The 25738-nt window shown below is 36.7% G+C and overlaps 1 protein-coding gene and 1 pseudogene across 7 annotated transcripts in view; one reads left to right on the forward strand and one right to left on the reverse strand.

The window, feature by feature from the left end:
* STX17 (syntaxin 17) overlaps positions 1-25738 on the reverse strand; it is an 85307-nt gene that overhangs the window by 42223 nt on the left and 17346 nt on the right. For all 6 annotated transcript variants that reach the window (XM_082657125.1, XM_082657124.1, XM_082657120.1 and 3 more), the window contains one exon: positions 21980-22045. In XM_082657125.1, the coding sequence (XP_082513251.1) occupies positions 21980-22045 (66 nt within the window). The remainder of the gene's footprint in view (positions 1-21979; positions 22046-25738) is intronic.
* LOC309823992 (large ribosomal subunit protein uL22-like) lies at positions 2490-3032 on the forward strand (annotated as a pseudogene). The gene has a single exon. The product of its transcript is annotated as a large ribosomal subunit protein uL22-like (transcript).

Genomic DNA, 25738 nt, shown 5'->3' on the forward strand with positions numbered 1-25738 from the left:
AATCCCTATCAAACTACCACTGGCATTTTTCACAGAACTAGAACAAAAAATTTCGCAATTTGTATGGAAACACAAAAGACCCCGAATAGCCAAAGCAATCCTGAGAACGAAAAAAGGAGCTGGAGGAATCAGGCTCCCTGACTTCAGACTATACTACAAAGCTACAGTAATCAAGACAGTATGGTACTGACACAAAAACAGAAATATACATCAATGGAACAGGATAGGAAGCCCAGAGATAAACCAATGCACATATGGACACCTTATCTTTGATAAAGGTGGCAGGAATGTACAGTGGAGAAAGGACAGCCTCTTCAATAAGTGGTTCTGGGAAAACTGGACAGGTACATGTAAAAGTATGAGATTAGATCACTCCCTAACACCATACACAAAAATAAGCTCAAAATGGATTAAAGACCTAAATGTAAGGCCAGAAACTATCAAACTCTTAGAGGAAAACATAGGCAGAACACTCTATGACATAAATCACAGCAAGATCCTTTCTGACCCACCTCCTAGAGTAATGGAAATAAAAACAAAAATAAACAAACGGGACCTAATGAAACTTAAAAGCTTTTGCACAGCAAAGGAAACCATAAACAAGACCAAAAGACAACCCTCAGAATGGGAGAAAATATTTGCAAATGAAGCAACCGACAAAGGATTAATCTCCAAAATTTACAAGCAGCTCATGCAGTTCAATAACAAAAAAGCAAACAACCCAATCCAAAAATGGGCAGAAGACCTAAATAGACATTTCTCCAAAGAAGATATACAGACTGCCAACAAACACATGAAAGAATGCTCAACATCATTAATCATTAGAGAAATGCAAATCAAAACTACAATGAGATATCATCTCACACCAGTCAGAATGGCCATCATCAAAAAATCTAGAAACAATAAATGCTGGAGAGGGTGTGGAGAAAAGGAACACTCTTGCACTGCTGGTGGGAATGTGAATTGGTTCAGCCACTATGGAGAACAGTATGGAGGTTCCTTAAAAAACTACAAATAGAATTACCATATGATCCAGCAATCCCACTACTGGGCATATACCCTGAGAAAACCGTAATTCAAAAAGAGTCATGTACCAAAATGTTCATTGCAGCTCTATTTACAATAGCCCGGAGATGGAAACAACCTAAGTGCCCATCATCAGATGAATGGATAAAGAAGATGTGGCGCATATATACAATGGAATATTACTCAGCCATAAAAAGAAACGAAATTGAGCTATTTGTAATGAGGTGGATAGACCTAGAGTCTGTCATACAGAGTGAAGTAAGTCAAAAAGAAAAAGACAAATACCGTAATGCTAACACATATATATGGAATTTAAGAAAAAAAAATGTCATGAAGAAGCTAGGGGTAAGGCAGAAATAAAGACGCAGACCTACTAGAGAACGGACTTGAGGTTATGGGGAGGGGGAAGGGTGAGCTGTGACAGGGCGAGAGAGAGTCATGGGCATATAGACACTAACAAACGTAGTAAGGTAGATAGCTAGTGGGAAGCAGCCGCATGGCACAGGGATATTGGCTCGGTGCTTTGTGACAGCCTGGAGGGGTGGGATAGGGAGGGTGGGAGGGAGGGAGACGCAAGAGGGAAGACATATGGGAACATATGCATATGTATAACTGATTCACTTTGTTATAAAGCAGAAACTAACACACCACTGGAAATCAATTATACCCCAATAAAGATGTTAAAAAAAAAAAAAAAACAACTAAAAATAGAGCTACCATATGACCCTGCAATCCCACTCCTGGGCATATATGCAGAGAAAAACATGATCTGAAACGATACATGCACCGCAATGTTCATTGCAGCACTGTGTACAATAGCCAAGACCTGGAAGCAACCTTAATATCCATCAACAGAGGAGTGGATAAAGAAGATGTGGTACATATATACAATGGAATATCACTCAGCCATAAAAAGAATGAAATAATGCCATTTGCAGCAACATGGATGGACCTAGAGATTGTCATAATGAGTGAAGTAAGCTGGAGAAAGACAAATATCATATGATATCATTTATATGTGGAATCTGAAACAAAAATAAGATACAAATGAACTTCTTTATAAAACAGAAATAAACCCACAGAAAACAAACTTATGGAAAACAAAACAACTTATGGTTGTTTTGAAAACAAACAAACTTATGGTTACCAAAGGGGAAGGGCGGGGGGCAGGGGGATAAATTAGGAGGATGGGATTAACATACACACACTACTATATGTAACTAGACAACCAACAAGGACATACTGTATAGCACAGGGAACTATACGCTATGATTTGTAATAACCTATAAGTGAAAAGAATCTGCAAAAGAATATGTGTGTGTGTGTGTGTGTGTGTGTGTGTGTGTGTATGTGTATAACTGAATCACTGTGCTGTACACCGGAAATGAACAGGACACTGTAAATCAACTATAATAAAAAAAAAATTGACTTTTCTGGTAAGTGGTCTGAGGTGACCTCTAAAAATGGTTCGCTATTCACTTGACCCAGAAAAAACCCCACAAAATCATGCAAGTCAAGAGGCTGAAATCTTCATGTTCACTTTAAGAACACTCGTTAAACTGCCCAGGCCATTAAGCCACCAAGTATCTGAAGGATGTCACGTTAAAGAAGCAATGCGTGCCATTCTGTCGTTACAATGGTGGAGTTGGTAGGTGTGTCCAGGTCAAACAGTGGGGCTGGATGCAGGGTCAGTGGCCCAAGAAGAGTGCTGAACTTTTACAGCACATGCTCAGAAGTGCAGAGAGTAATGCTGAACTTAAGGACTTAGATGTAGATTCTCTGGTCATTAACCACATCTAGGTGAACAAAGCCCCCACGATGTGGTACAGGACTTACAGAGCTCATAGTCAGGTCAACCCATACGTGAGCTCTCCCTGCTACATTGAGATGATCCTTACTGAAAATGAACAGATTATTCCTAAACCAGAAGAGGAGGTTGCCCAGAAGAAAAAGATATCCCATCCCAGAAGAAACTGACGAAACAAAAACTTACGGCCGGGGAGTAAATGTCGCAAAAAATAAATGCAAATAAAAGTAAAAGAAAAAAAAAAGGGACCTCATTCAAGACCATGTACTCTGATCATAATAAAATTAAACTTGAAACAGTTAACAAAAATATACCCATAAACACTACATGTCTGGAAACAAAGAAAAACCCTTATACATAATCCACAAAGCAAAGAAGAGATCACAATGGAAATTATTATTATTTCTTTAAATAAATGTATTTATTTCATTTTTGGCTGTGTTGGGTCTTCATTGCTGTGCATGGGCTTTCTCTGATTGTGGCGAGCAGGGGCTACTCTTTATTGCAGTGTGCAGGCTTCTCATTGCAGTGGCTTATCTTGTTGCAGAGCACAGGGCTCTAGGCACGCGGGCTCAGTAGTTGCGGCACGCGGGACCCAGAGCTTGTGGGCTTCAGTAGTTGAATTGCGGCGCGCAGGCTCTAAAGTGCAGGCTCAGTAGTTGTGGCACATGGGCTTAGTTGCTCCGCGGCATGTGGGGCCTTCCCGGACCAGCAATCGAGCCCGTGTCCCCTGCGTTGGCAGGTGGATTCTTAACTGTGCCACCAGGGGTGTCCCCACAATGGAAATTACAATGCTCTGAACTGCATTAGAAAAATAACGCACACTAAAACTTATAGGCAGATGAAGAGGTAGTTAGAAATTTATAACTCTAAATGCAAATATATTAGAAAAGAAGAAAGGCTGAAAATTAATAAACTAAACATCCATCTCAGGAACTTAGAAATGCAAAGAAAGTAGAAAATAATAAATATGTGGACATAAATTTCATTAAATAGAAAAAGCAAGCATACAATAGGTTAAAAAAGCCAAATTTTCAGTTTTAGAAGACTAATAAAGTTGGTAAAATTCACTCAGAAGTAGCTAAAAAAAATAAAGACGGTTCAAATAACCAAAATCAGAAATGAAAAAAAGAGGACATTGCTACTGATATTTCAGATATTAAAAGGATAAGAAGAGGGGATGGCACACTGGTTAAGAATCTGCCTGCCAGTGCAGGCAACACGGGTTCGATCCCTGGTCCAGGAAGGTCCCACATGCTGTGGAGCAACTGGGCCCATGTGCCACAATTACTGAAGCCCACGTGCCTAGAGCCTGTGCTCCACAACAAAAGGAGCCACCGCAATGAGAAGCCGACGTACCGCAACGAAGAGTAGACCCCGCTCGCCGCAACTAGAGAAAGCCCATGCGTAGCAACGAAGATCCAATGCAGCCAAAAATAAAATTAAAATTAAAAAAAAAGGTAACGAGAGGATATTATGAATACATTTATGTCAATAAACTAGAAAAGTTAGATGAAATGGATAAAGTACTAGAAAACTGTAACTTACCAAAACTGACAAGAAAAATATCTGACTAGTCATAACTATTAAAAAATTAAATGTGCATTTTGAAACTCCCCCACCTCCCTGTACACATAAACAAAACCAAAACCAAACAAACACCAGCACAGGTGGCTTCACTGGCCAATCTTCCAAAGAGTTAAAGGAAATTACACTAATTATTCAAGAGAAAGAGAGAACATTCTCTAACTCATTTTACTTTTTAATTTTTTTTCTTTGCGGTACGCGGGCCTCTCACTGTTGTGGCCTCTCCCATTGCGGAGCACAGGCTCCGGACGTGCAGGCTCAGCGGCCATGGCTCACGGGCCCAGCCGCTCTGCGGCATGTGGGATTTTCCCAGACCGGGGCACGAACCCGTGACGAACCCGTGTCCCCTGCATCGGCAGGCGGACTCCCAACCACTGCGCCACCAGGGAAGCCCCAAACTATAGTCTTAATTATGTATTTTGGTGGTAAAACCATACAGAAGAACTAAGTAGCAGTTACCATACAAATCAAGACGGTGATTACTTTTGCAGGGAGACATGTGTTTATAAGTGGGAAGAGGGTATGAGGGGATTCTAGGATGCTGGTAATTGTCTATTTCTTGATCTGAGTAGTGGTTACATGAGTATTCACAGTACAATAACTTGTTCAGGTTTATATTTATGCTTAATGATTTTTATAGCATGTATATTATATTTCATAATAGAAAGTTACAATAATAGTTTTAGAAATTTTTATTATAATATTTTCCACAAAGTAGCAAAGTGGTGGTCCAACAACAGGGATCTCCAACTATCAAGAAACCAGCTAGAACTTGCCGAGGAAAGCATAATGTAAGTCACTAGCATATGAAACATTTCATCTTCCATTAGTTGGAAGAAATAATGAAAGGAACTACTTTTTGGGGAATTAATTCTGACACAGAAGCATAAAATAGTAAAGTGGAAATGAAAACCATGAGAAAGCAACCTTGCCATCTTGGTGTTCATAATAGTTACAAAAAGGAATACTGGAAACAGTGATACTTTAGGCAAGTGAGTCAAGTTTAGAGAAAATACTTGTATGATGCCATAGCAGAGATTATATTGTAATGGGAAAACCTTTTTTAAAAGAGAGTTTCTAAAAAGTAAAAATTCTGACACTAAAAAAAAGTTAAAAGTTAATCGGATAAGGAAGGAAAGTGACATCTTAAAAAAATCCAATATGATTGGGTAAGGTGTGCTATAAGTTCAGAATTTTAAGATACTTGTTTTAAAAAAAAAAAAACAGGAATGAAAAGAAAGGTAAGTAAACAAGGATGAATAAAAAAGAGTGATGTGAAATGAGGAGAACCACGTAAGAGCCCAGAATGAGCAGAGGCTGGCGAAAAATATTAAGAACGATAAAAAAGATTTTAAAAAATGCATGTAGGGCAAGAGGAACAAGAAAGAAGGTACAGACCTACTGCTTGGGGCAGATGGTATAATGTTAGCAGACAATACAGAGAAAGCAGAACTACTTAACTCCTCTTTTGCTTTTCCATTAAGAAGAAATATTCAAAATTGAAAGGGGCATAAGAAACATGCTCAAAGGAAACTTGAAACATCTTACTGTAAGGATCTACACGGACTTCATGAAGGAGGTGAGATTTGAGCCACTCCTGATGAATAATATTGAAAAAATAGAACTTACTAAATAGAAAGAATAAATCAGGAAAAGACAGAGCTGGAGTAGAAAAGTAGAAGACTTCTAAATACTGTATTTCATCAATCTGAGGACACAACATCTTTCCCACATTTTAACATCTCTGAAATTGGAATGTATCTTAAAACAGATGGTTAAAAAAAAGCACTGTGCTATACTTAACTGGCAGCACTTTTCTCTCTCAGAGGTACACAAAATACTGGTGTATCCTACAAGTGATGGTACCTTAGATTTAATTTTCTCCCTGAGGTTCTATAGTTCCAATCAGAATAAAGGCATAGGTACTATAGGTATACTCTGCCAATCAGAGTAGAGGCATAGGTACTATACCTATTTAAAAAAAGGGGGGGGGGCGGGATCCTAAATCCTGATTAATCGGCTCACAAATATTTCAAGGCAAAATTTAAGTTTAAATTCCTCTAAAGTCATAATAACCTAAAACAATTTACCTCCTAACAGCATTCATTTTGGAATCTACTCTTCTATCTTCTCTTCTGTTCTCTACCTGGTCTTGCTTCTCTCTAATCTTTTCTTCTTCTTTCCTAACTTTTGTCTACCATCCTCACTTCCTCTCTCCTCCTTGTTCCCTCTCTTTTCTATTGCTTCTCCCTTTAAAATTTTCTTTTAAAAAATTTAAAAGTAGCTCAAGTATTCTATATTTCTCCTAGTAAAATCATGAAAGTCACATTTTACTTCTACCAGTTCCATGTCTGACTTTCTTTGTATTTACACTACCTGTGGAACTAGGATAGACTCTGTAGAGCAGTATCTTTCCAAATGTGGTCTGACATCTACTGAATCAGAATCTTTAAGGTAAGTCCCAGAAATCTGTGTTCTCAGCAAGCTCTGCATCACCACTGCTACAGAGGCTAGGCTGACCAAGTTTCTATAAAAGCCAAGTTAATGTTCTTCATTCAATTATTATAGTAGTCACAATTTCAACTTTTTCACTGTTTCAAAATGTGATCACAAAATCTTTCTTATTCCTAATGATTTCTTATCTCAGAGAATAAAACTGTTAAACCTATTCTACTTGCAGTTTCAAAATGTAATAATAGATAGACTTTTGCTTCTGCAGAGTTTGTAGAACAGAGTACTGGAGAGGAGAGAGCTGTACAGAAAGAGAATGCTGGAGATACACAGAAGGGTAGCTCTCAAGTATTTGGCAAAGAGCTGATCAGAACATGTATGTGAAGAAACTACCCAAGGCTGGAGAAAAAATCATCCCAAAAGATTAGAGGGAACAGTGCCCATCACTCATTCAAAGCTGGAAAGAGTGTCTGTTCTCTCCAGCTAAACTGGAAAAACTCTTAATTTATAGGGCATTAGATAGAGCACTCAGAAAGGTTTTTACTTCAGTAGTGATGAAATAATTAGCCCTAGACAAGCATTGCTCCAATCAAGCTTAATAAATCATAAAAGTGAGGCCCAAAAGGATCAAACTGTTTCCAAGTAACTTAACTATATTCCAGAACAAAGCTCAAGAAGATTTATAGGAATATGAAAATATCTAGCATCCAGCCATGGAAAGGTAACCCAAGCAAAGACCACCAGACATACAAAGAGAGAGGAAAATATGGCTTATAATGAAGACAATAATCAATCAATTGAAACTGACCCAGAATTGACATTGACGTTAGAATTAGCAGAGCATATTAAAACTATTATAGTTGTATTCCATATGTTCAAAAAGTTAAGTAGAGACATGGAAGATATTAAAATAAACCCAAATCAAAATTCTAGAGTTGAAAATTATAATATGAGATGAAAAATACACTGAATGGAATAACAGAATAGACACGGCTGCTGCTAAGACTAGTGAGCATGAAGGCATAGAAAAAGAAACTATAGAAAATGAAACACACAGAGAAAACAGAATCCAAAAGAATTTAAAAGAGCATCAGTGAGCTGTGAGATAACTTCAAGTAGCATAGCATATGTGTAATTAGAGTCCCTGAAGGAGAACAGAGATTGGAGGGGACAGAAAAATATTTGAAGAAATAATGGCCCAAAATTTTCCAAATTTGATGCAAACTATAAAACAAGAGATCCACGAAGCTCAATAAATTCAAAGCACAAGAAACATGAAGAAAACTCCACCAAGGCCCATAATAATCAAAGTGCTCAAAACCAGTTATAAAGGGAAAATGTAGAAGTACGCAGAGGAAAAAGACATATTACATACGGAGGAATAAAAATAAGAATAAAACAGATTTCTCATCGGAAATAATGCAACTGAAAAGACAGCTGAACAACATCTGTAAAGTACTGAAAGAAAAAACTCAATATAAAATTCTATATACAGAAAAATTCCTTTTGAAAACAGAGGCCAGATGAAGCCTTTTTAGATAGATACACAAAGGAATTTATCAACAGCAGAACTGCACTCTAAGAAATGTTACAGGAAGTCTTTCAGGCAAAAGGAAAATTACACCACATGGAAATATGGGCTTACACAAAGGCATTAAGCACACCAAAAATGGAAATGACAGAAGTAAATAGATAAGATTTTCCCCCTTTAATATCTAAATCACTTGAAAAAGACAACTGACTGTTTAAACATTATTAAGTATATAACACATGTATAAGTAAAATATATGACAACAATAGCATAAAGACTGGGAGGGGAGAAGAAGTATACTGTAAATTTCTTAAACATATGTGAAATAGTAGAATCTCACATGAAGATAAACTATAATAAGAGGTATACTATAAACCCTAAAATAACCACTAAAAAAACAAAGAGTTAAAGCCGGCAAGACAAGAAAGAAGACAAAATGGAATAAAAAATACTGAATTAATTCAATATGAATCAGAAACATCATTAGTCAAATGAAAATTAAAATGACAATGAGATACCACTACAGACGTATTAGAATGGCTATAATTAAAAAGGCTAACCATATTAAGTGTTGGCAAGGATATGAAGGAACTGGTGGGAATATAAAATGGTACAATTATTTTGGAAAACAGCTTGGCAGTTCTTAGAAAGGTGAAGAATATGACCCAGTCATTCCATTCATAAGTATTTATCCAAGAGAAATGAAATCCTTTTTCCATACAAAGTCTTGTATTCAAATGTTCATAGTAGCCTTATTTGTAGTAGCCCAAAACTGGAAATACCCAAATGTTCATCAACAGACGAATGGATAAACAAACTGTGGTATATCCATACAACAGAGTATCTACTCAACAATAAAAAGCCATGAAATACTGATACACATTACAACATGGATGAACCTCAAAATATACATGCAGAGTGAAAGAAACCAGACAAAATAGAAGTATGTATTAGATGATTCTATTTATATAAAATTCTAGAAAATTCAAACTAATGTATAGTGACAGAAAGCGGGTCAATGGTTGCTTGAGTAGTGAGGGTGTATGTGCATGTGGGAGGATGTGGCAGGGAGAAGCCAGAAGGAAGGTTACAAATGGGTATAAGGAAACTTTTGGGGGCAATGGATATATTCATTATCTTAACTGGGTTCACTGGTGATGGGTTCACATTATCTTGATTGTGGTGATGGTGTCATGGTGTATACATATGTCAAAACTTATCGAATTGTATAGTTTATTATATGTCAATTACACCTCAAGAAAGCTGTTTGGAAAAAAGCAGAAAGAAAACTGCAAAATAATATCATATATTACTTATATATAGTTATGTGCACAAAAATGATAAATACTTAAAACAGGGGAAAAGATTTCCTTCAGATGCAGACAGGAACAAAGTAAATGGAATCAAGAAAGGGTACACAAGGGACTTCAGTGGTATTTTTAAAGTTTTCTTCCAAAAAAGGGGATGAAACTGTGGCAAAATGTTAAGAGTTGACAAAGTTGGGTGATGAGTGTTATATTATTTTTATTATTTCCTACATATTTGTACATTTGAAATGTGTGTGTGTGTGTGTGTGTAATTTTTGAAAAAGGTACCTCAATGTTAAGGTTGTTGTCAGGGTAGTTCCTTATTCCTCTCTCAAGCGTTTAAGTTCAGAACCATTTCCTAGGGCTACAGAGAGTAGGTAAAAATATAACATACTAGGCCCCTGACATTCTACACAAAATTGTCTGTACATTGGTGTTTCTGCATTTTTCTAAAAAGTAGACCCATAGTATCCTGATTATTATATTAGCCACCTACCTGGTATTCTTGCTTCAATCCTTGCTCCCTTAGAATCTATCCTTTTCATAATAGTCAAGGTGATCTTTTAAATCATATCAGGTTATCATCTGCTCAGAACCTTCCAAAGGTTTTCTATCCAACTTTGTTATGATATTCTGCAAGGCCTTCCGTAATCAGGCCCAGTTGATCTCTCTGACCTCCTCTCCCGTGCTCACAATCAGCCACACTGACCTCCTTATTACTCCCTGAATATGCCACGCATCCTCTCACGTCAGAGTCTTCACACTTGATTTCCCTTCTACCTGGAGAAGTCTATTCCCGATGGTTTATGCCTTCACTTCCTTCAGGTCTTTGCTCAAATGGCATCAGAAACCTTCCATAACCACCCTATATAAAAGAACACTCATCACCTTCTGTGATTCTCTGTTCTTTTAAACCTGCTTTTACTTTTATTTCAAGGTACTTATAGCCATCTAAATATTATATATTTATTTATTTTAAAAATGTCTCTGTTTTCTTCACTCCCGCCTGCAGAATATAAGTTCAATGAGAAAAGAATTTTCTTCTGTTTTGCTCACAGCTATATTTCCAGTGTCTAGAATAGTATCTAGGATGTAGTAAATATTCAAATGTTTCTGTTCTTCTAATAATCAGGTCAGAAAGGAAGATAATATGCCAAGTTCTGAAAATCTGCAAAAATACCAAGTTTGATACATGGTATATAACCAAGGAAGTTTAAAAAAAAAAAGAAAGTATACCAACTCACTAATTAAAAAGCTTTGCAGTATGCAAGCAGTAAACAGCAAACTATGGCCAAACTTTCAGTAAAGGTGACATCTCTCTCTTTATAGTTTTGAAATTAAATTTAATAACTAGTTATGGCTTTTTCCCTTCTTCCAGAAATATCCTGAAATTTCTGTCTAAAGATTAAAAGATATGTTTAAATGAATACTTATCCATACTGATAATTGTAAAAAGTAATTATTCTGAGTTAATTAAAATTCTGAAAAATGTCCAATTATGTATTTAATGATTAAAAGAAGAGAGGCTATACATATATTTGCCTTTGTTAAATATTGATTTAAGGATTTCTAATATGTTTTTACAACATGTAATTTTAAGAGCAAATGTACACAGCAGAAAACATTTGGTATCAATAATTAATCTAATTTCTTTACAAACACAGAGCACAAGTCCACTGGTAAACATTTAAACAACTTAGAGTAAACACATTCTAGATGTCATATAATTTATCATTAAGGACTCCAGAGTCATAACTATTTAATTAAAATAAATCTGGACTTCTCCTTGCTTGTATTACCTAACTACTATACTAAGGTATTAATAGTAATGAGTTCACACTTACTTCAAAATCAGAAGGCACCAAAAAGAATACATATAGCTTAAAAAATATTAAATGAACCACCAAAAGGAATGAAAACCAAAGGAGAAAAGGGCCTCCATTCATTTACTCAACAAATATCTAATGAAGACCTACAATATAGGTATTAAGCACAGTATTCCTGAGAATATTCCTGGATTGTCTATCCATCTGAGTTAATAGTAAAAATAATTCCAGATTGGATCCCTGCCCTTCCACTTATGAAGGCCTTGTGCTTTAGACAAACACCAAAGTTTCTCTGTTCTTCAGCCTTCTTTTATCTGAAAAACAAGGATAACACTGCCCTTATCTAGCATCCAGATAGCTGGCACTCTTTCACTTACTGGTCTCTATAAAATATTTGACAATTAGTCATATACTGACTTATATTAACATTTTATAAAGCTTTAAATTATTATTTAAATATTTAACATTTCATGAATTCTCATCTAGGTAAGTTTCTTCAAAGCAGAAACCATGACACATTTTTCAGAATCCTCTATTATCAACTAGTATTATTACCATATGTTAACTGTTTGGGGAGAGGGACAGGGAGAGCTGAGTTTTAAAGAATATGTTTTGTACTTTTCTATGACAAGCCAAAAAAATGATAAAAAGTGATGCAATTATAATGTGTTTCAAATTAAACTAACAAAAAGCCAGGAATCTTTTTAGCTTGATCTAGCAGTTAAAAATGCAAGTATCAAATCAAACTTACTCCAATTCCCCTGAGAGGAGCTGTGTAAGCACTTTGCACACATGGTCAACAATCCTTACAATGGTCAACAATCCTTACAACAATCCTGTCATACAGAATGAAATTTTACTTTCAGAAAAAATATATATAAATAGCAGTAAGAATTTTTTTGCAGAGGGAGCTGTTATCATTTATAAATGTTATCATTTATAAGCTGTTATCATTTATCATTTTTAAAAGATAAATTTGGGGCTTTCCTGGTGGCACAGTGGTTAAGAATCTGCTTGCCAATGCAAGGGACATGGGTTTGAGCCCTGGTCTGGGAAGATCCCACATGCCACAGAGCAACTAAGCCTGTATGCCCAACTACTGAGCCTGTGCTCTAGCACCCATTAGCCACAACTACTAAGCCCACGCACCACAACTACTGAAGCCCACACACCTACAGCCCATGATCCACACGAGAAGCCACCGCAATAAGAAGCTCACGCACCTCAACGAAGAGTAGCCTCCACTCGCTACAACTAGAGAAAGCCCAAGCACAGCAATGAAGACCCAACGCAGCCAAAAATAAATTTAAAAAAAAAAACTCCTTAAAAGATAAATTTGAACAAGTTGCTTTATTAACTGTTTCTTTCAATAACCAGTGAGCCAGATTGAAAAAAACCCATAAAGAATTGAAACAAGAAAAGAAAAATGGGTGATATTGTAAGAGAAGAAAAATATCACCCTCCCCCCAAAAACCCTATTAATAGAAAGTGCAAAGGGATTTAGACCAATTATTAGAAATAATAAGTTTAAAGATAATTGGCCATAAGATCTATATATGAAAACTAACTATATTTCTCTATACACCAACAAAAGTTAGAAAACATAATTTAAAAGGACATGTTTAACACCTCCCCAGAACACACACACACACACACACACACACACACACACACACACACACACACACACACACACACACACACACACACCCTGAAACAATGAAGTACTTAAGAACAGATTAATGAAATAGACTGAAATAGAGAAACAAAGTTAAGTGTGAGCCCTGTATTCCAGTCATCTGTTGCTGCATAACAAATTCCTCCAAAACTTAAAGGCCTAAAACCGCCACTTAATTCTGCTAATGATTTTGCGGATCAGACATTTAGGAAGTCAGCTGAGGAGTTCTCACTTGGGGTCTCTCATGCGGTTGAGTCAGATGTTGGCTGAAGCCACAGTCATCTGAAGGCTCAACTGCACTGATGTCCAAGATGGCTCACTCAAGTGCTGGCACCTGAGGCTGGAAATTTCTGAGCTCAGCTGTGGCTGTGGCTATCTCCCATGTGGGAGTCTTCAGATATTTGGACATTTCACATGATGGCTAAGTTCCCCCAGTGCAAGCATCCTCAGAGAACCAGTGGGAGCTATCTGGCCTTTTCTGATCTAGCCTCAGAAGTCTGGTGGCATTACTTCTGCCTCAGCTCAGATTCAAAGGAAGGAGAATTAGACGCCACTGTTGCTACTGTTTGTGGGTGAGTAGCAACGTCATACTGTAGAAGATGATGTAGGATGCAAGATACTTTGCAGGTATCTTTAAAATGTACAATCTGTATGCAGAAAATGCACCACAATCTGTATGCAGAAAACTATAAAGATACACAAATAATAAAGAATACATAACCAAGTATAAGAATATCCCATATTCACAGGCAGTAAAACTGGACATCGTAAATATATAATTTGTCTCTAAATAGATGGATAAATCTAATGCAATTCCCAAATTTCCAACAAGACTGTGTATGAACTTTGAAAAGCAGATTCCAAATTTTATATGGAAGGCTAAATGGCCAAGAACTGCCAAAACACACTTGAAAAGGTAGAATAAGGTAATCATATTATCCAACTAGATATCAAGCTTTATCACAAGACTGTCTTAATTAACACAGTGTGGACCCTGGTGGAGAAATAGACAAATTGACCAGTGGAACAGAGAAGAAAGAATGGAGACACACTTATGCATATATGGAATTGTGATATGGAAATAACACTGCAGAAATCAGTTAATAATGAGATAACTGGTTTTCCAAAAGAAATAAAACAAAATTTTATTTATATCTATCTCATACCATCAATACCAGATAGATTAACAACTTAACTGTTAAAAGCAAAACATTTAAAACATTCAATAGAAAATATAGGGAAATTATCTTCTTGATCTTAGGATACAGAACATTCCTTGAACAAGATACCAACAGCATGAACCACAAGAGAAAACACTGATAAATTAGATAAAGACTGACACATTTAAATTAAGAACCCCTTTTCAACAAAGACGCTATACCAAAAATAAAGATACTTACTCCTTACTATACAAATCGAATAATGATAAATCTAGAAAATTTATAGTAACCGTTCATGAAATTGTCTAAAAATAAGTTTTACACAAACTAGCAAAGAACAAGCCTATACAAAAAATTCAAGGAAGATATGAATAAAACTAAGCAAATACCCACATCTAACAACAGTTTCGATCTCATTATTTTAATGGCACACACGAAGCTTTTATGCCAGAAGGAGATCAATAATGTAAATACATATATATTTTTTAAATCAGTAAACAAACACTTTGACCATACCACTGTCTCAAGAAAATCATAAGTGATTTTTAATGACATGTTAAACAGTGAAGATGGTAAGAAATGCAAGTCATAATAATCTCATTGACATTAACAGGTAGAGTACCATTCAATAAACTCTGCATCTTGCTGAGCACCTGGTACTGTGACATACACAATTAGTGGAGACATAGTCCCTGATCTTTAGGGCTATAATCTAGGTAGCAAGAAATAAAATACACATATAGAGAGGCAAGTCAAATTTCCACCTAAGTCTCAAATCAATCTTTTTTCTCTATCTTCACCATCTCGGTAACCACTCCTAAATGATCTTTTGCATTCATTTCATTCTATCCCAGTCTATTCACTATACTGCAGCTATAATAACCTTTTTGAAATGTAAGACGACCAGAGATGCATTTTTCGGTGAAAAAGACTATAGATTCACAAACACGAGAGAGGACCTTCAAGATGGCAGGGAGGAGTAAAACGTGGAGATCACCTTCCTCCCCAAAAATATATCAAAAATACATCTACATATGGAACAACTCCTACAGAACACCTACTGAACACTGGCAGAAGACCTCAGATTTCCCAAAAGGCAAGAAACTCCCCAGGTACCTGGCCATGTGGCTGACAGGTCTTGGCCGGGTGTCAGGCCTGAGGCTCTGAGGTGGGAGAGCCGAGTTCAGGACATTGGACCACCAGAGACCTCCCAACCCCATGTAATATCAAACGGCGAGAGCTCTCCCAGAGATCTCCATCTTAATGCTAAGACCTAGCTCCACTCAACGACCTGCAAGCTCGTGCTGGACACCCCATGCCAAACAAATAGCAAGGCAGGAACACAACCCCACCCAATAGCAGAGAGGCTGCCTAAAATCATAATAAGTTCACAGACACCCCAAAACACACCACCAGACATGGTCCTTCCCACTAGAAAGACAAGATCCAGCATCATCCACCAGAACACAGGCACCAGGCCCCTCCACCAGGAGGCCTACACAACCCACTGAACCAACCTCAGCCACTGGAGGCAGACACTAAAAACAACAGGAACTATGAACCTGCAGCCTGCGAAAAGGAGACCCCAAACACAGCAAGTAAACCAAAACGAGAAGACAGAGAAATAAGCAGCAGATGAAGAAGCAAAGTAAAAACCCACCACACCAAACAAATGAAGAGAAAATAGGTAGTCTACCTGAAAAATATTTCAGAATAATGAGAGTAAAGCTGATCCAAAATCGTGGAAGTAGAAAATACAATTAACGTTTAAAAGGCCCTAGAAGAACTAACAGCGAACAAACAATGACGAACAACACAGTAAATGAAATTAAAAATTCACCAGAAGGAATCAGTAGCAGAATAACTGAGGCAGAAGAATGGATAAGTGACCTGGAAGATAAAACAGTGGAAATAACTACCACAGAGCAGAATAAAGAAAAAAGAATGAAAAGAATTGAGGACAGTCTCAGAGACCTCTGGGACAACATTAAACACACCAACATTCGAATTATAGGGGTCCCAAAAGAAGAAGAGAAAAAGAAAGGGACTGAGAAAATATTTCAAGAGATTATACTTGAAAACCACCCTAATATGGGAAAGGGAATAGTCAATCAAGTCCAGGAAGCACAGAGAGTCCCATACAGGATAAATCCAAGGAGAAACACACCAAGACACATATTAGTCAAACTATCAAAAATTAAATACAAATAAAAAATATTAAAAGCAGCAACAAAAAGCAACAAATAACATACAAGGGAATCCCCATAAGGTTAACAGCTGATCTTTCAGCAGAAACTCTGCAAGCCAGAAGGGACTGGCAGGACATATTTAAAGTGATGAAAGGAAAAAAGCTACAACCAAGATTACTCTACCAAGCAAGGATCTCATTCAGATTCGACAGAGAAATTAAAACGTTAACAGACAAGCAAAAGCTAAGAGAATTCAGCAGCACCAGACCAGCTCTACAACAAATGCTAAAGGAACTTCTCTAGGCAGGAAACACAAGAGAAGGAGAAGACCTACAATAACAAACCCAAAACAATTAAGAAAATGGTAATAGGAACATACATATCAATAATTACCTTAAATGTAAATGGATTAAATGCTCCCACCAAAAGACACCCACTGGCTGAAAGGATACAAAAACAGGACCCATATATATGCTGTCTAAAAGAGACCCACTTCAGACCTAGGGACACATACAGACTGAAAGCGAGGTGATGGAAAAGATATTCCATGCAAATGGAAATCAAAACAAAGCTGAAGTAGCAATTCTCGTATCAGACAAAATAGACTTTAAAATAAAGACTATTACGAGAGACAAAGAAGGACACTACATAATGATCAAGGGATCAATCCAAGAAGATATAACAATGGTAAATATTTATGCACCCAACATAGGAGCACCTCAATACATAAAGCGAATGCCAACAGCCATAAAAGGGGAAATCGACAGTAACACAATAAAAATAGGGGACTTTAACATCCCACCTTCACCAATGGACAGAACATCCAAAATGAAAATTAATAAGGAAACACAAGCTTTAAATGATACATTAAACACGATGGACTTAATTGATATTTACAGGACATTCTCAAGTGCTCATGGAACACTCCCCAGGATAGATCATATCTTGGGTCACAAATCAAGCCTTGGTAAATTTAAGAAAATTGAAATCGTATCAAGTATCTTTTCTGCCCACAACGCTATGAGACTAGATAGCAATTACAGGAAAAAAAACTGTAAAAAGTACAAATACGTGGAGGCTAAACAATACACTACTAAATAACCAAGAGATCACTGAAGAAATCAAGGAGGAAATCAAAAAATACCTAGAGGGGCTTCCAAGGTGGCACACTGGCTAAGAATCCGCCTGCCACTGCAGGGGACACGGGTTCGAGCCCTGGTCCGGGAAGATTTCCATATGCTGCAGAGCAACTAAGCCCATGCAACACAACTACTGAGCCTATGCTCTAGAGCCCACGACGCACAACTACTGAAGCCCATGCACCTAGAGCCTGTGCTCTGCGACAAGAGAAGCCACCGCAATGAGAAGCCTGCACACTGCAACGAAGAGTAGCCCCCACTCACCGCAACTTGAGAAAGCCCGCACACAGCAACAAAGACCCAACACAGCCAAAAAAAAAAAAAAAAAAAAAAAAACCCTAGAAACAAATGACAATGAAAACACGACAACAAATGCAGCAAAAGCAGTTCTAAGAGGGAAGTTTAGAGCGATACAATCTTACCTCAAGAAACATCTCAAATAAATAAACTAACCTAAAGCAATTAGAGAAAGAAGAATTTAAAAAAAACACCAAAGTTAGCAGAAGGAAAGAAATCATAAAGATCAGATCAGAAATAAATGAAAAAGAAATGAAGGAAACATTAGCAAAAATCAATAAAACTAAAAGCTGGTTCTTTGAGAAGATAAACAAAACTGATAAACCATTGTCCAGACTCATCAAGAAAAAAAGGGAGAAGACAAATCAACAGAATTACAAGGGAAAAACGAAAAGTAACAACTGACACTGCCGAAATACAAAAGATCATGAGAGATTACTACAAGCAACTCTATGCCAGACAACCTGGAAGAAATAGACAGATTCTTAGAAAAGCACAACCTTCTGAGACTGAACCAGGAACAAATAGAAAATATAAACAGACCAATCACAAGCACTGGAATTGAAACTGTGATTAAAAATCTTCCAACAAACAAAAGCCCAGGACCAGATGGATTCACAGCCAAATTCTAGCAAACATTTAGAGAAGAGCTAACACCTAACCTTCCCAAACTCTTCCAAAATGTATCAGAGGGAGGAACACTCCCAAACTCATTCTGTGAGGGCATCATCACCCTGATACCAAAACCAGACAAAGATGTCACAGAAAAAGAAAACTACAGGCCAATATCACTGATGAATATAGATGCAAAAATCCTCAACAAAATACTAGGAAACAGAATCCATCAGCACATTAAAAGGATCATACACCATGATCAAGTGGGGTTTATCCCAGGAATGCAAGGATTCTTCAATATACGCAAATCAATCAGTGTGATACACCACATTAACAAACTGAACGATAAAAACCATATGATCATCTCAACAGATTCAGGAAAAGCTTTCAATAAAATTCAACACCCATTTGTGATAAAAACCCTCCAGAAAGTAGGCATAGAGGGAACTTACCTCAACATAATAAAGGCCATATATGACAAACCCACAGCCAACATTCTTCTCAGTGGTGAAAAACTGAAACCATTTCCACCAAAATCAGGAACAAGACAAGGTTGCCCACTCTCACCACTACTATTCAACATAGTTTTGGAAGTTTTAGCCACAGAAATTAGAGAAGAAAAAGAAATAAAAGGAATCCAAATCAGAAAAGAAGAAGTAAAACTGTCACTGTTTGCTGATGACGTGATACTACACATAGAGAATCCTAAAGATACTACCAGAAAACTACTAGAACTAATAGGTGAATTTGGTAAAGTAGCAGGATACAAAATTAATGCACAGAAATCTCTGGCATTCCTATACACTAATGATGAGAAATCTGAAAGAGAAATTAAGGAAACACTCCCATTTACCACTGCAAGAAAAAGAATAAAATACCTAGGAATAAACGTATCTAAGGAGACAAATGATCTGTATGCAGAAAACTATAAGACACTGATGAAAGAAATTAAAGATGATACAAACAGATAGAGAGATATACCATGTTCTTGGATTGGAAGAATGAACATTGTGAAAATGACTCTACTACCCAAAGCAATCTACAGATTCAATGCAATCCCTATGAAACTACCAATGGCATTTTTCACAGAACTAGAACAAAAAAATTCACAACTTGTATGGAAACACAAAAGACCCCGAACAGCCAAAGCAATCTTGAGAACGAAAAATGGAGCTGGAGGAATCAGGCTCCCTGACTTCAGACTATACTACAAAGCTACAGTAATCAAGACAGTATGGTACTGGCACAAAAACAGAAATATACATCAATGGAACAGGATAGGAAGCCCAGAGATAAACCCACGCACATATGGTCACCTTATCTTTGATAAAGGTGGCAGGAATGTACAGTGGAGAAAGGACAGTCTCTTCAATAAGTGGTGTTGGGAAAAATGGACAGCTACATGTAAAAGTATGAGATTAGATCACTCCCTAACACCATACACAAAAATAAGCTCAAAATGGATTAAAGACCTAAAGGTAAGGCCAGAAAGTATCAAACTCTTAGAGAAAAACATAGGCAGAACACTCTATGACATAAATCACAGCAAGATCCTTTTTGACCCACCTCCTAGAGAAATGGAAATACAAACAAAAATAAACAAACGGGACCTAATGAAACTTAAAAGCTTTTGCACAGCAAAGGAAACAAGACAAAAAGGCAACCCTCAGAATGGGAGAAAATATTTGCAAATGAAGCAACTGACAAAGGATTAATCTCCAAAATTTATAAGCAGCTTATGCAGCTCAATATCAAAAAAACAAACAACCCCATCCAAAAATGGGCAGAAGACCTAAATAGACATTTCTCCAAAAATGATATACAGACTGCCAACAAACACATGAAAGAATGCTCAACATCATTAATCATTAGAGAAATGCAAATCAAAACTACACTGAGATATCATCTCACACTAGTCAGAATGACCATTATCAAAAAATCTAGAAACAATAAATGCTGGAGTGGGTGTGGAGAAAAGCAAACCCTCTTGCACTGTTGGTGGGAATGTGAATTGGTACAGCCACTATGGAGAACAGTATGGAGGTTCCTTAAAAAACTACAAATAGGGGCTTCCCTGGTGGCACAGTTGTTGACAGTCCACCTGCCATTGCACGGGACGTGTGTTCGTGCTCCAGTCCCGGAAGATCCCACATGCCGCGGAGCGGCTGGGCCCGTGAGCCATGACCGCTGAGCCTGCGCGTCCAGAGCGTGTGCTCCGCAACGGGAGAGGCCACAGCAGTGAGAGGCCCGCATACCACAAAACAAACAAACAAACAAACAAAAACTACTAATAGAACTACCATATGACCCAGCAATCCCACTACTGGGCATATACCCTGAGAAAACCATAATTCAAAAAGAGTCATGTACCAAAATCTTCATTGCAGCTCTCTTTACAATAGCCCAGAGATGGAAACAACCTAAGTGTCCATCATCGGATGAATGGATAAAGAAGATGTGGCACATATATGCAATGGAATATTACTTAGCCATAAAAGAAACGAAATTGAGCTATTTGTAATGAGGTGGATAGACCTAGAGTCTGTCATACAGAGTGAAGTAAGTCACAAAGAGAAAGACAAATACCTTATGATAACAAATATATATGGAATTTAAGAAAAAAAAATTTCATGAAGAACTTAGGGGTAAGACAGGAATAAAGACACAGACCTACTAGAGAATGGACTTGAGGATATGGGGAGGGGGAAGGGTAAGCTGTGACAAAGCGAGAGAGTGGCATATATACACTACCAAATGTAAAATAGATAGCTAGTGGGAAGCAGCCGCATAGCACAGGGAGATCAGCTTGGTGCTTTGTGACCACCTAGAGGGGTGGGATAGGGAGGGTGGGAGCAAGGGAGACGCAAAAGGGAAGAGATATGGGAACATATGTATATGTATAACTGATTCACTTTGTTATAAAGCAGAAACGAACACACCATTGTAAAGCAATTATACTCCAATAAAGAATTAAAAAAAAAACATTACTATCCAAGGTGCATATAAAAAGCTTCCACCCTTCAAAGCAATAAAAGAAAAAATCCAGATTAAGACGACAAAGCAGTGTTATTTTAACCTACTAATTAGCAAAAATTTGAGGAATGAGTAATACTAGTGTTGTAAAATGCATTCATTGTGAAAGTGTAAGTTGATGTATCATTTCTGGAGAAAATTTTGGTGATATGAATCAAAATCTTAAAAATATGTATGACATCTGATTCAATAATTATTGCTAAAAATGTATCCTTAAGGAAATAGTTACAAATACATATAAAAGGATTCAGCTACAAGGGTATATATTTTAGCAAAATTTTCTTAAGACTGTCTTTTCATACTGATTTACCTGAAACAATAAAATAGCCTTACCTGAACTGTACGTCCTGCATTGATATGCTCTTCATGCAACTTGTCCCAGATTCTGCACCTCTGATACTATATGAAAGAAAGGGGAAAGGTACTGAGTTTTTTTAAATCACTAAGTGATTATTCCCAATTTACCTCAAAAATCCCCACTCACCCACCCAAAGTTAAACATACCAGCTAAAATATTTACTGCCTTAATAGTGGAAATTAACTGTCCAAAGTCCATACAACAGGAAGTTTTCAAAAACATTACACACAAAATTCTGGTAAATGGTAAAAACAAACAAAACCCACTAAATACTCTTTATTTTACTGAAAAAGAGTATGTATTTTGTCTATAATGCACACTCTTTGGAGGTGAAAAAAATGAGAATGTAAAAGAGTGTGAAAAATGAAAAGATTAACAGCATTCATCAGATATTGTTACTATATATGAAGACTTTGAAATGTCTGTTAATGATAGAGTCAAGTATTGAAAACTAAAATCTGATTTGAGAAAAAGTAACATGGATACTGCAGACTAGAAAGTATATAAAAATGAGAATGAACATTTAATATATATGTCTTAATTTTTACCAAGGTAATGTTTAGTTTTCAGAGTTCATCCAAGAAACTTAACGAGCGTGATAATGGAAAATTTTTCATTTGACAGGAAAATGTGATAACATTATGACGGAATACTTGTATAAAATATAAACAACACCAAATGTCACACATTATTTTTGGTTGAAATAAAAAACCCAAATAATTAAGATGTTAGCAGATGTGAATAATGACATTAAACACATTTTTGGTATAACCCACACACACACACTACTCTGAAAGCACAGTAACATGAAAATGCCCCATATACACATAGAAGGAAAAATAGATTATAAAAGTAGAGCACTAAAATTTTTTCTAGGGTATTTTTATATTCCCTATTCTGCATATTCTTTAAATTTGGTAGTGAATAATGCAGCAAAAAACTCTTTTGATACTCCTGAATTTTTGTTTTTTATATCATCTAAGAACTAAACAATAGCCATTAAGCTTAAAAATAACAGACTATGGAGAACAATATGGAGGTGCCTTAAAAAACTAAAAATAGAACTACCATATGACCGAGCAATCCCACTACTGGGCATATACCCTGAGAAAACCAGAGTTCAAAAAGACACATGCACCCCAATGTTCACTGCAGCACTATTTACAATAGCCAGGACATGGAAGCAACCTAAATGTCCATCAACAGATGAATGGATAAAGATGTGGCACATATATACAATGGAATATTACTCAGCCATAAAAAGGAATGAAATTGGGTCATTTGTAGAGATGTAGATGGACCAAGAGACTACATCTACAGAGTGAAATAAGTCAGAAAGAGAAAAACAAACATTGTATATTAATGCATATATGTGGAATCTAGAAAAATGGTATAGATGATCTTATTTGCAAAGCAGAAATAGAGACACAGATGTACAGGACAAACACATGGACACCAAGGGGGAAGGAGGGTGGGATGAATTAGAAGATTGGCATTGACATATATATGCTATTGAAACTATGTATAAAACAGATAACTAGTGAAAACCTACTGTATAGCACAAGGAACTCTACTCAGTGCTCTGTGTGGTGACCTAAACGGGAAGGAAATCAAAAAAGAGCAGATATATGTGTACGTATAGCTGATTCACTTTGCTGTACAGTAGAAACTGACACAACATTGTAAAGCAACTATACTCCAATAAAAATTAAAAATAGACTATATTGAGAATATATTTACCAAACATAAACTTAAAACCACTACGCAATCAAATAAATTTAAAACCACTATCAATCTACTTTTGCTTCTAAGAAAAATTTAATTGATGCCATCAGACCCAGTATAAATGCTCCTTTAATGTTATGATATTAACAAAAAGAATGTAAGCCAAAGATACATGTCTGAAAATAAGCCACTTTAAAATTTATTACTTAATACTAATCTGTCATGATATTTTAAGAAAAATAATGTTAAGGAAACAGTTGAAAATCCAGAGAGGTCAGGGTTGCAAGAATCGTGGAGCAGAGTATCAGAGAGGAAAAAGCTGCATGTGAGGAGATAACTGAAATGAGAGCACTATACTGAGACAGAGTTCCAGAGATCCGCAGGGTTTTCCTTTTGAGTCTTCGGCTGAGTACAGATCAGTACATGCACATAAGCAAATTACCTGAAGTCAGAAAAAGAACCACTGGAAAAGAGCAGGTAGACTAATCCCCCAAAATCACACAAGGCCAGAAACAGTTCATGTGACCACAAGTCAGACTGGAAAAATCTCTCAACACACTAGACATCAGGTGGAGTACTCCAAAGCACTGTCCTACATGGGGAAAAATTAGGCCTGGAATAAAGGCTATTCTGATCCTATGCAAGCTTAAAAGCGCCTCAAAAGGATCAAACTGTTCCCAAATAACTTAAATGTGTCTCAGAATAAATAAAGCTCAAAAGTACTCAAAGTTATGTAAAAATATTCAGTATCCAACAAGTTCAGAATGTCTGGAATCCAATAAACAATTACCATGAATGCAAAAAAGCAGGAAAATATGATCTGCAATGAGAAAAACCAATCAATAGAAACAGATTCGGATATGATAGAGATAATGGAATTAATAGACAAGGATATTAAAAATTATTATGATATATTCCATGTTGTTAAGAAAGAAAAAAACATGAGCATATTGAGACATGGAAGATATTTTTAAAAATTCAATTCCTAGGGGCTTCCCTGGTGGCGCAGTGGTTGAGAGTCCGCCTGCCGATGCAGGGGACACAGGTTCGTGCCCCGGTCCAGGAGGATCCCACATGCTGTGGAGCGGCTGGGCCCGTGAGCCATGGCCGCTGAGCCTGTGCGTCCGGAGCCTGTGCTCCGCAACGGGAGAGACCACAACAGTGAGAGGCCCGCGTACCGCAAAAAAAAAAAAAAAAAAATTCAATTCCTAAATTTAAAAAAGGTATCTGAAATGAAAAATGCAACAGATGGGTTTAATTGAAAGTAAGACAATGCAAAGAAAAGAATAGTAAATTTAAAGATATAAAGTAGAATCAATCCAAAATGAAACACAGAGAGAGAAAAAAAGATGGACAATAAATGAATAGAGTATCAATGAGTCACAGGCCAATTGAAAGCAACATTTTAGGTATGCAATTGGGCTCCCTGAAGGAGAGAAAAAAATTCTGAAAAACTAATGAGACAGTGACTGAGATGGTGGAGGAGGAAGACCGTGAGCTCACCTCTTCCCATAGGTGCACCAAAATTACAACTAATTTCAGAGCAATTATGGATGAGAATGACTTAACGACTAGCAGAAGAGATTTTCCACAACTAAAGATATAAAGGAACCATATAGTTTATGGTCAAAAGGTGCAAACTTCCAGTCATAAGATAAATAAGTACTAGGGATGTAATGTATGCCATGATTAATATATATAATTAACACTGCTGTATGTTATATATGAAAGTTGTTAAGAAAGTAAATCCTAATTTAAATCTCATGACAAAAGAAAAAAGTGTTTTTCTTTTATTTTGTATCTATATGAGATGATGGACCTTCACTATTTATTGTGATCATCATTTCATGAAGTATGTAAGTCAAATCATTATACTGTACACCTTAAACTTAAACAGTGCTGTTTGTCAGTTATATCCCAGTAAGCAAGAAAAAAAAGAAAAATGAGTGGCCAAAGCTTTTCCAAATCTGGTAAAAATTATAAACCCACAGATCCAAGAAACTCAAGGA

This window comes from Grampus griseus (genome assembly GCF_964374135.1).
Source record: "Grampus griseus genome assembly, chromosome: 6".
Taxonomy (NCBI): domain Eukaryota; kingdom Metazoa; phylum Chordata; class Mammalia; order Artiodactyla; family Delphinidae; genus Grampus; species Grampus griseus.